This window comes from Myotis brandtii, unplaced genomic scaffold, assembly GCF_000412655.1.
Source record: "Myotis brandtii unplaced genomic scaffold, ASM41265v1 scaffold112, whole genome shotgun sequence".
Lineage (NCBI taxonomy): Eukaryota > Metazoa > Chordata > Mammalia > Chiroptera > Vespertilionidae > Myotis > Myotis brandtii.
In genome coordinates, this window is record NW_005353838.1 from 7,048,211 (window position 1) to 7,060,862 (window position 12,652).

Here is a 12,652-nt window from a genome sequence, read left to right on the forward strand (position 1 = left end):
AGAGGTGACGGCTTCCGGCAACTAATGCCTCTCCCTGACACTGATCGCCCCCTCCCTTTTCACTTTGCCCGGAGGCCAGGTGAGGGGCGTGCACGGGGGAGGGGCGTACGTAGGAGACGTGGGAAGTGGGGGACGGGAAAGATGGCCGGGGGGATCCCGGGCCGCTGGGGGCCGGGGTACAGCTGCGCCGCCGCCGTTTCAACTCCCCCGACGGGGCGCGGAGTGCGCCCTGTGCGGCGGCTCTTCTACAAGACGTGTTTGAAGTTCGAGCCCTTTATTTACCCCGGGAACTTGGACTCGAGTTAAACTTTTCTGCACCGATTTTCTCATCTGTGTTATGGGAGTAGTAATTCTCACCAAGTGTAGCCCGTTTGTGCGGAGGTTTCTGAAAGCAGTTGGTGAACGAAAGCTTTTAAATAGGGTGTCGACGCTACGAGAGCGAGGACTGTGTGTTTTGTCGCCGCGGGGCAGAAAGATGTTCAGTAAACATTTGTTGAGTGATAAATGCACAGTAAGCCCCTGCGGCTCCCCCCTCGAAATGGGCTCGCTAGGTCCTTGCTAACGAGGCTGCGTGTTTCCTTGGCTTCCCGAACAACCCCTTAGCTCAGATCTAGTGCCGCTTTATGGCTCTTGAAACTTCAGGGTTTGGGGTGGCCGTGGCTGCTATAGGGGCGCCACCAACCAGCTTCTCTTTCCGGTGTGTGTGTGCGATGCCTTCTGTGGGAAATGCACTCATTTGCCAAATGAAAAAAACAACAGTTTCTTTTGAGTGTCTTCTACGTAGTATTCACTGTGCAAAACATTTGACACATTGTCTTACTAATTTCTCATAATAGCCCTATGATATATTTGAACCAGGGATTCCCAAATATGGAAATAGTCAAAGATGACTCAGGGAAGACTTCAGGAGTAAAAGAGTTTAGTAGACCCTCTAAACCTGTGGAACGACCCTTTCACAGGGGTCGCCTAAGACCATCCTGCACATCAGATATTTACATTACGATTCATAACAGTAGCAACATTACAGTTATGAAGTAGCAACGGAAATAATTTTATGGTTGGGTCACAACATGAGGAACTGTATTTAAAGGGCCAGAAGGTTGAGAACCACTGGCAGAGGGTAAATCTGACTGATAGATTAGAAGAAGGTACTTGTCATTGCCATTTTCTTATTGACTCTTGTGCTGCAAGATTCATTCCCAAGTCATTTTCTGACTGATTTTTGAACTACAGTACATGAAGTTTAAAACTTCAATGAACAGCTTTTATTAGATATGGCAATAGTATCCCTTGGTCATTAAGTAAAACTTTCTGTTTTGTATATACTTAAAATTGCTTTTCTTATTTTGAATCTTCTATATGATTTTCAGTATAAAAAAATGGAACCTTGTTCATGTGACACTTTTGTGGCATTACCTCCAGCAACAGTGCAAAATAGGATTATTTTTGGAAAAAATTCAGATAGACTCTGTGATGAAGTACAAGAGGTAGTTTATTTTCCTGCTGCAGTTCACGATAACCTGAGAGGACATCTTAAGGTAGGTGGAATACATATTTTGTTAGCAATATGTTTCTTTAAAAATATCATAAACAGTTTTTTTTGTCATAAGCTAGCTATTTGGCAGATATTATAGATGTTAAAAATTCAAGAATTGAAATTTGAAAAATAATTTGAATCAAAAGTAGACTGCTGGTCTTTTGTGATTTGGAGGAAGCTGAAATAACAATAATAATAATTGTTAATTTTATTTGAATGCTTACTATGTGTAAACCTGTTAAATAGGGCAGGGATTTAAAACCTGCTGGCTGGTGTGGCTCAGTTGGTTGACTTTCATCCTGTATACTGGAAAGTCACCAGATTGATTCTCTGTCAGGGCACATACTTAGGTTGTGGGTTCAATCCCCGGGTCAGTGTGCATGCAGGAGGCAACCAATCGAGGTTTCTCTTTCACATCTCTCTCTTTTCCCTCTCCCTTCATCTCTCTCTAAAATCAAATTTTTTTAATTTTTTTAAAATCCTGCTGTCAAGCTTAGGATTTAGTAGACGAGTGGGATGCAGATGCTGCAGCTAACCCCATTATAAAGTATGATGGTCTAGATATAAAATATAAGAGCAGCAAGCTGTGACAGCAGTGGAGGAAGAACAATTAGTTCAGTCTAGGGATGAAGGAAGGCTTCACTAGGAGTTGGGGTTTCAGCTGGAGTTTGATGGACAACAAGGATTGTGATTGGTGTAGAATAGGAAGAGTCATTCAGATTCTGGAATAACAATTTTATTACCTGGGAATAAAATTTTTATTGGACCCAGTGATAACACTAGCAACATGAATTTTATGTAGTCATTTGGTAGAATACACATTAATTAAAGGGTTCTTTAAAATTTTTAGTTAAAAAAATCTATTCAGCATGGAACTTTAAAAGTTTTACTTTGTGCTTTAATTGTTGGCATATTTTTTAGAGTTCATTGATATTCTAATACTAAAATATATTAAATGCTAGATGTATTCTGTATACTAGGCCAGTTTTTCTTTTGCTGCTACTATTAATTAATTTTGGGTCCATTTCCACTTTTGTCTCTTCATACTTAAGTCTAGCCTATCATGTAAACTAGTGGTTCTCATTCTTTTCACTGCTGTGGACATAATAGATGGGTAGGCTTTTATGGCAATACCCATAAGGGCTACCATACGGGACCTATATCACTAGCCAAGAAAGACTGTACATTAAGATTGAAAACTGCTTCCTTAAGCTTCAAATCACATACATCCTCCTTTACAAAATATTTAGAATTTTCACAATTAGAAACTATCTCTCTCCTGAGCTTCTGTAGCCCCTCATCTTCATTTTTCTTTATGGCCCCCTGTATTTTGTTGTACCTTAGTTAATGTACAAGTCTTAGTTTCTTGAAAACAAAATCTGTAACTGATGCATTTCTTAGCAGAGTGCTTTATAATAGAAGATACTCAGCAAGTTTTTTTTTAAAATACATTTTTATTGATTTCAGAGAAGAAGGGAGAGAGAGAGAGAGATAAAAACATCAATGATGAGAGAGAATCATTGATCGGCTGCCTCCTCCTAGGGATTGAGTCTGCAACCCAGGATGTGCCCTTGACCAGAATTAAACCCGGGATTCTTTGGTCCGTCCGCAGGCCGATGCTGTATTCACTGAGCCAAACTGGCTAAGGCTCAGCAAGTATTTGAATGAATAAATACTTTAGGGTCAATTCTGAATATGATTATTGAAAATTACCATTTAGTTATACTTCATTTGTGTCATGGTCGTATTTTCTGGTTGATTTTTAAGATCCTGGACTTGGACAACTTATATGTTTTTGGTTTTATGGTTGTTGCTATGACTCTCTTTACAGTGTACTTACATAGAAATTGATCAAGTCCCTGAAACATATGCTGTTGTTCTCAGTCGCCCAGCTTGGTTGTGGGGCGCAGAAATGGGAGCCAATGAACATGGAGTTTGCATTGGGAATGAAGCTGTTTGGGGAAGAGAAGAAGTTTGTGATGAAGAGGCGCTACTGGGCATGGACCTTGTCAGGTTATTTTTCTGTTGTATTTTTTGCATTATAGAACTTGTCTAAAATTTAAATTTTGGTGTAACTCTTACATACTTTATTTTTCTATTTTTTCTTTTGTTTGGACTTTGATACTTTATAGTGTGTGTCAGAAATGCTTTAAAGTACTAGCATGTAGTGTAAAGACTCTCAAATATCATTAATTGGGAGAGGCTAAGAATTGATAATCATGATTCATTGGAAGTACCTAACATATTTTGTCAGACCATAACTAATTCTCACAGTAACTTCAGATGAGATACCTGAGGATCAGAGATCAAGTAACTTGCCAATAAATTACCAACTTGGAATTTGAACATTGATCTGTTTGACTCCAAAATCATTGTTTTCAATTCCAAACTGACTTCAGGAGGAATAGTTTTGAAGTTGGATTTCAGTTTACCTGTTAACTTGAAATAATTTTTATTTGAATACAACCACAAAATCTCATGTGCATGAAATTATTTAAGCAAAACAATGGAAATTTATTTTAACCTGAGAACTTTAATATTTTTATTTTAGACTTGGCCTTGAAAGAGCTGATACAGCTGAAAAAGCTCTCGACGTCATTGTTGATTTATTAGAAAAATATGGCCAGGGTGGAAATTGTTCAGAGGATGGTATGGCATTTAGCTATCACAACAGTTTCCTGATAGCTGATAGGAATGAAGCCTGGATTCTGGAGACTGCAGGGAAGTACTGGGCAGCAGAAAAAGTACAAGGTATGGATAACTTTTCCTCATTTGTTTTACAATTAATAAATTCTCCCTTAATTGCAGAAGTTGCATGTAATTGTCTTTCAAGATTTATAATTCAGTGCAATGAAGGGTTGAACTACAGGAGAAATGAAACAGTTTTCAAGAACACACAATGAAAGAGCACTACAAAGAGCTTTTTTGAAAGGGAGAAAACAGTGATGTTAACTTTTTTCCGTAGATGTAATATAAATTTTAAATAACCTCTATATATTTTCTATACAGTAGCTCTTGGCTGTTTTATAGTGTTTTCCACTTTTTAATAATCTCTTACCATTTTCTCTCTTTTAACTTTGGGCTGAATTCCAAAATTTCATAATGTGTGGGTATGAAGGTGAAAAGGGGGAGTGGTAGTAGGGTGGGCATGGATGTCTGTGGCTAGTGGTTAGAAAGAATATGTTGATACAATAGTAAAGCATTATCATAGTAAAAGAACACAATTTAATTGTCTTAAAATGCTTTGCTTTGTTTTCCATGGTTTCTTTATGAACATATATTCCTCTCATTTTTCAAGTGAGAAAATCCAGACAGGTGAATTACTCAAGGCAGTGAATGAAAAACTTAGAATTTAAGTCTTTCCATCCTGACTCTCCGTTCAGTGTTCTTTCATTAGAGTACAGTCTGTGCTCAAGTGTGATCACATACTTCTTGTGCACTTACGTCCTGGATCTCATGGTTTTACAAGGGAGATAAGATACACATGTGAAAATATTAAATGGTGTATGAATGATACAAACACATAGATACTGTAAACATTTGGAGAAAGTGAAAGTCACAGTGAGCCAGAGGAGTTCAGAAAGGCTTTATGAAGGTAGCCTCAAGCTTAGGAGGATTTGGATGTTATTTTTCACAAAAGATCATTGCCAGTTTTTTGATGGACATTTTATATTTTTGTATGTATGTTTACTAATACAACAGTAAAAAAACAGTACATATAATTGAATTTAGACTATTTTTCTTATTGTAATAATTGGCCTGATTGTACCATTAAGCACTTTTTATTTTATTAACGATGCCACTTGTAAGAGAGAAATGAATAAATGTATTCTTTTGAAAAAGATGGGCCCAGCAAGCCATCCAATGTGAACACTATCATTGGGTTTAATTATCCAGCTCTAAAATAACTTTGCCCACTGGTTTCTCTTCCTTACTAAATGATCCCAAGACTAAAGAGTTAAACTAGGGAATTAGCTATTAGATGGAAAACTCTTTTCTGTATTTGTTCTATCCTGACTTAAGTCTAGTTTTTGTGGAGAGAATATCTCAAGTATAATTAGCTATTAGATGGAAAACTGTTTTCTGTATTTGTTCTATCCTGACTTAAGTCTAGTTTTTGTGGAGAGAATATCTCAAGTATGACTGCATTAGAGTAATTTAATTGATTTTTACTTGGCAGACTGTAATTCTAAATCTGTCTAAAACACTATCAATTTTCATTTATCATGATATATTTCATTCATTATGATCTCTTTAGCACAGGCTTTTATTATTTTGTCTATTTTGTACTTTAGTTGAACATTTTGTTTAACTTAGTGCCATGCTATTTTTGGAAGACTTATATATTTCTGTTCTAAACTTCTTTATGACTATTTTTCAAAAACTAATTAATACTAAAATATATTTAAAAAGTCTCAAAAGCCAACAGTAAAAAAAAAAAATCCGAATAGAAAAATGGGCAAAAGACATGAAGAGACATTTCATCTAAAGGGATATGCAGATGTCAAAAAAACACATGGGGAAAAAAACCATGTAAAATGATGTTCAATATCATTATCCATTAGGAAAGGGAAACTAAAATCACAATGAGATATTACTATACCCCTGTCAGAATGACTAAAATAAAAAATGACACCACTAAATGCTAGTGAGAATGTGGAGACTGGATCACTGATACATTGCTAGTAAGGATGTACAGCTACTCTGGGTAACAGTTTGTAAGTTAAAAAAAATCTAAACATGAAACTATCATAAAACCTAGCAATTGAAATGTTGTGCATTTGTCCCAGAGAAATAAAAACTTACATTCACACAAGAACCTATACATGAATATTTATAGCAGCTTTTTCCATGACAGCCCCAAACAGATGTCCTTTAACTTGTGAATGGCTAAATAAACTGTCATATGTACATACTATAGAATACTACTCAGCAATAAAAAGTAATGAACTGTTGATACATGTAATAACCTGTATGAATCTTTAGAGAATTATACTGAATGAAAAAACCCAAAAAGTTATATACTATATGATTCTACTTATATAACACTAGAGGCCCGATGCACGAAATTTGTGCAAGGGGCTTGGCCCTCACAGCCCCGGCTTCGTTTGGAAGGTCATCCGGAAGGACATCAGGAAGGTCATTTGGCTGTCTGGTCTAATTAGCATATTATGCTTTTTTTATTATAGATTCTTAAATGACAGTTGTAGAAATGGATAACAAACTAGTGGTTGCCTGGGGTTAATGAGATGCTGGGGATGGGAGACAAGTGAGTGTGGCTATAAAAGGGCAACTTGAGTGATCCTTTTGGTGATGAAAATATTCTACATCTTGACTTTATCAGTACCAGTATTTTGGTTGTAATATTATACAAAAAGTTACATTGTGGGGAACTGGGTAAAGTATACACAGGATCTGTCTATTGTGACAACTGCATGTGAGTCTATATCTCAAAAATAAAAAGTTTAATTTAAAAAGCAATTTATCTTTTTGAATATGTAATAGATGCATATGATACAAATTTTGAAGACTATATTTACATTTAAATTGTGATTATGAATCATAATATACAGATAGCTACATTATATTAAATACCACTTTTCTTCTCCCTTCACCTCTTCTTCTTTGAAAAAAGAGGGAGTTCGTAATATTTCTAATCAGCTTTCTATAACGACCAAGATTGATCGGGAACACCCAGACATGAGAAACTATGCTAAGCGGAAAGGTTGGTGGGATGGTAAAAAGGAGTTTGATTTTGCGGCGACATATTCTTATATTGACACAACCAAGATGACAATTTCACCAGGAAGATACTGTGAAGGCTACAAACTTCTGAATAAACACAAAGGTAATTTTATCATTTAAATAATATCAAAATGAAAAATTATATTTTTGTGTAGGTGTAATATGGGTATAATAAAATATTTTTTGAGGAATCATCCTCAGTAAAGATGTAATTTTAAACTAAAAATATTGTGATATTATAAGCTATTTTTTAATATGAGTGAAGTGTTATAAATTTATGAGAGGGTAATGATTTTTTTTGAAGAACAAGTTCAGATTTGTAATCCTTAGACCCTTTTTCCAGTTCATACCAATGTTCTTAATCCAAATTAGAATTACTTTACCTCTCAGAGTTCACCGAAACATGGAGACAGAGTTTTTGGGCTATAACTGTTGCTTCTTTCATTTATCTTTGATGGTACTATTATTGGTTATTTTTATGACAAAAGTTATATCTAGAACTGGTCAAAAAGACAAACTGAGCAGATTAAGAATTTCCACTCCAAAACTCTAGAAAGGCTGAATAAAATATTTAAATATTAAAGACATATATAGCTAAGTTCAAACACAAGAAGAAGAAATCACTAGGTACCAAAAATGAAGGGAGAACCCATTATGTTAGCAAGATTTGAGATGTCTTATTCCCATACAGTATTCTTCCTCTCTGTGTCAAAGGTGGGGATTCTGGACCAGGTATAAGCCTTAGAGGCTAGTTTTATCATCTATGAGAATGCAGGTGTGTAAGTGAAAGACCCATTTGGAGAGCAGGAACTGGACTCCTTACCAAAATTATAGTATGAAAAAATGCTACTCTGCTCCCTGCCCAGAGTTCTAGCCTGGAATTGTGCTGTCTGCTGTCTCAGCTTTGGGTCAACAAGTCTCTTGTGAGAGATTGAACGCTGAGCTACATATATTTTTGTAGGCACAGCAGGGGCTACCTTTGCTATCCTGAGAAACAAACACTGGTTTGGAAGCAGTAAACCACACAGGATTCCAGCATACCTATATCTCTATATTCTCTATGAGAATATTTGATATGACAAATATTTAGTATTTTATTCAGATTTTCCATCCAGATAGTAAACCTGCTATAATGACTCTGTATATAGTTGCCATTGAAAACATTTAAGCTTCATGGGTGTTTAGATGAATGGTTGTAGTTTCTATATTTACTATGGATAATTTCTATTGTTGAGTCCTGAAGTTAACTGATATATTCATCTGCATTATCTAACCTGCTGTTAATCTCATGTGGTGACATTTTCATTTCAGATATTGTAGTTTTCATCTCTACATATTTTATTTGGTTCTTTTTATATATCTCCCATTACTTTATTCATTATCTTCATTTTTCTTGAAATCTTTGAACATATTCAGCATATTTATAATAGCTGTTTTAGCATCTTGGTCTGCAAAGTCCATTATCTCTGTAATTTATGGGTCTGTTTCTGTTTTCGTTTTTCTTCTGGTTTCGGGTCACATTTTCCTGCTTATTCATATATTGAATTTTTTAAAAATATTCTTTATTGATTGTTAGAGAGAGAGGAAGGGAGAGGGAGAGAGAGAAACATTGATGCAAGAGCAAAACCTTGATCTGTTACTTCCTACCGGGGATTGAACCTGCAACCTGGGCATGTGCCCTGACTGGGAATCGAACCCCAAACCTTTCTGTGCCCGGGATGACACCCAACCTACTGAGTGATACTGACCAGGGCAGAAGTAAGTCTTGATTTAGCAGACAGTTTGTTTGTTCTCAACCTACTAACTTTATCCCCTAGTCGGCAGCTCAAATTTCAGTTCAGTTCTTTTATTTTTAGCTGATCTGCCCTACACAGATCAGGTGAGATGTGGGCAGAGTTTTTTACACAGAATTTGGTGGTTCTTCTCTTTAACTTTCACCTTTATGGTATTCCCCCTTCACTTCCTAGTGCCTGTGGCTGCCCTCTGGATCTTCAGGCCACAAAGACTAAGTTTTCTATGGCTCCCTGCCCAGTATTGCACAGCATTGACTGTGGGCCAAAGCTGTAACAGAAAAGGGAAACACCCTGCGCATTATCTCATCTTCCAAATGTCACCTTCCCTCCAGAATTTTTCTGCTTTTGTTTGCTCTGAAGAGCCTTCGGGTAGTTGTTTTTCTGCATTTTATTTTGAGTGTATAGTTATTTGAGGGAGGGCTGATTTGGTGGGAGTTTACTCAGCCAAATTAAAGCAGAACTCTTTCCCAAGCCATTTAATATTCTATGGCATTCTTTTACTTGTAAATATAAATATATGCACATGATTCAAAATTCAGAGGTCCATAAGAGTATGCAGTGAAGTCTCTCCCTCTTACCCTGTCCCTAGATATCAGTACTTTTCCCAGAGGCAAGTCCGTATCATTCTTCCAGAGATGATGGCCCTGATCGGCCCCGATTGCCACCCAGGCCGAGGAACCCACCCATGCACGAATTTGTGTACTGGGCCTCTAGTTAATACATATTTCCCCATTTTTATATTCCGTTACTACTGACTCTTAAAAAATAATTTCAATAATTTCTTTGTCCCTTTGTTATCTTAAATTCCAGAAAAATAACTTCTATTTAAGAAGATTACTGGGTGGCAGATAACTGCTAAAAGGGTTAGTTCACTAATGAGAAAATGTGATATATCCTCCTTCACTTGAAGGATAAACCAGTTCTATAAATCAATCAGAAAGCAACTACTCAGAGATAGACCAGTCAGTGATTGATAGTTGCTTTCCAGAAATTCATTAAACAAATTAATGATATATTAGTTATTTGGTATGACAGAAAAAAAATTTGTGACAGAATGTTTTCAGAATGCTTTAACACAATTGTTTTTAAAGTATTTAATATCTTACTTATATTTTAATTTCCAGAAGAATGTCTTATCATTTGAAAAGTTTTCTATAAAGTTTCTAAATGTTAGCTTATCATTTTATAAATTATATAAACTATTTTTTTCTCATGTGGATAGCTGTGTAGAAAATGCTAAAATATGTTATTCTAATTCTAATTTTAAATTTATTATTGTAGCCCTAACTGGTTTGGCTCAGTGGATAGAGCGTCGGCCTGCGGACTGAAGGGTCCCAGGTTCGATTCCGGTCAGGGGCATGTGCCTTGGTTCCCCCCTTCCTCTCTGTAAAAAATCAATAAAATATATTTTTAAAAAATTTATTATTGTAAAAGTAGAGACAGGCATAGCAGTTGCAGCAACACCTACTTCCATTTGTTAAAAGCATTTCAAGGGCTAGACACTGTGCTAAGTGAATATATTATCATCTTTAAGCAACTGTGTGAAGTAGGTATTATTGCCATTTTACAAATTATGAAACTGTGGTCTTCATTTATCTCCCTATGAAACTTAAAAAAAATGGACTCTTTCTTGTCCTTATGTTCCTCTCAGCACCTAGTCTTGCACTAGTTTGTTGTGTATACCTAATGTTTTGATTAAATTTTAAAAGGATTTAATTAAATTATAATTTGTAGATAGTTTAACAAAGATTACTGTTGTGTACTTTTTTGGCAATAAACTGAAATCCTCAGGACATAAAATTAGCAGGCCTTTTTAAAAAAATGAAGAACAACATATAATTAGAGTGGAGAGGCAAATGTCAAGAATCCTAAGGTTTATGGTAATTAAACAAAAGGAAAAAAAGTAGAAACAATTACAAATTAATTAGTTACTGCATCATAATAATTGATTCTGTTTTACTTAACTATAAAATAACTGAATAATATATTTAAAATGTATATATGATGATAGTAATAGGTGCATCAGACATGAAACTTATTTTTTCCTCACAAGTTTGAATTTCAGCTCAGCTTTTTGTGCTTTGCCAAAAGAATGTCTTTCCAGTACTTTTATAGGAAATTGTCTACTTGTACATTATGGTTAATTTTTTCCTATGATTTTTCTAGATGGAAGAGCTTACCTCTCTTCTTTCCAACTGTCCCTGACTGATAGCTATTAACTGTGCTGCATGTATATCCAAATTGTATCTATATTCACTCATGTATTTTAAATAACAAGTTTAAATTGCAGTGAAATTGCACCCTGTGTTTTGCATTCATTTGCGTGAACCTTGCCACTGAAGCCTCAATACTTATTCAATGCTTGCAAGTGAATTACTCATAGCTATCCTACTCAAGTGATCATGTAAATCCTCCTTTCATTTTGAGAATTGTAGGTTTTGAATACAGAAAACATTTTCATAATACCTATTTTATGACAGTGTTATGGTTCTGACACTGTTTTCATTAAAACTTGCCACTTAAGGAATTTAGATTTGAATCATTTTAAAACCTCCCTAGGTGCAGCGGCTATGTGTCTGCTAGGTGTGGATGGCAGGCTTTTGCTTTATTGTTTAGTTTTAATATTAAGGCTTGTTTATATATCCAACTTTTTTTCCTCCTGAATTTTTTTTCCAAATTTAACAGAAAGATATTGCTCCTATAACAAGTTATTTATAAATTACTTTTCTTGAATTTGAAATCATTGCTGTACTATGGAGAAACTGAAATTTTTCTATTATAAAACAGTTGGCCCTGGCTTGTGTGGCTCAGTTGGTTAGCATCATTCCCTACACTAGAAGGTAGTGGGTTAGATTCCTGGTCAGGGCACATACCCAGGTTGAGGATTCAATCCCCAGTCAGGATGTGTGTGGGAGGCAACGGATGGATAGTTCTCACATCCATGTTTCTTTCTCTCTCCCTTCCTTTCTCTGAGATCAATAAAAAACAAATAAACACATTAGGTTTATCAGACACAGACTTTCGGGAAGTGAGGGGCAGGGTCACAGGCATGGCTGCCCCTGGGGTTCGGGTGCAGCCGTGCCTGAGGCTCCCGGATCTGCAATCGCGAAGGGAGGGGCGGGGCAGCAGGCATGGCAGCACCCTGAGCACAGGGTGCAGCCCCAGGGTGCAGCCGTGCCTGCAGCCCTCTGATCTGCAATGGCAAAGGGAGGGGCGGGGCCACAGACATGGCGGCACCCAGGGGACTGGGTACTGAGGTGCCTGTGGTCCCCTGATCTGAGATCAGGAAGTGAGGGGCGGGGCCACAGGTAGGGGAGATCAGGGCTGGTGGGCCGACCGCAGAGGTCAGCCAGCACTCATGCCCCCAACCGGCTCTCCCTGGGAGTCCGGAGTGGAGGGCGCTCTCCCTGGGAACCTGGAAATCCGCCTCCCAGGGCAACTGTGCAGAAACCAAGCCTGGCGAGCCATGGAGAGGGCGACCTACCTGGAGGCCACGCAGCTTTTATAGTTGAAGTCGCCCTGGATGGATGACTGGGGGTAGCAGGGATCAGAGTCGGCCAAGTCAGCCATGGAACCC

The 12,652-nt window shown here is 37.0% G+C and overlaps 1 protein-coding gene across 1 annotated transcript in view; it reads left to right on the plus strand.

The window, feature by feature from the left end:
* SCRN3 (secernin 3) overlaps positions 1-12,652 on the plus strand; it is a 27,476-nt gene continuing 14,824 nt past the window's right edge. The window contains exons 1-5 of the mRNA XM_005857597.2: positions 1-79; positions 1,371-1,538; positions 3,369-3,550; positions 4,089-4,288; positions 7,173-7,385. Coding sequence (XP_005857659.1) covers positions 1,380-1,538; positions 3,369-3,550; positions 4,089-4,288; positions 7,173-7,385 — 754 coding nt within the window. The 5' untranslated portion in view covers positions 1-79; positions 1,371-1,379. The remainder of the gene's footprint in view (positions 80-1,370; positions 1,539-3,368; positions 3,551-4,088; positions 4,289-7,172; positions 7,386-12,652) is intronic.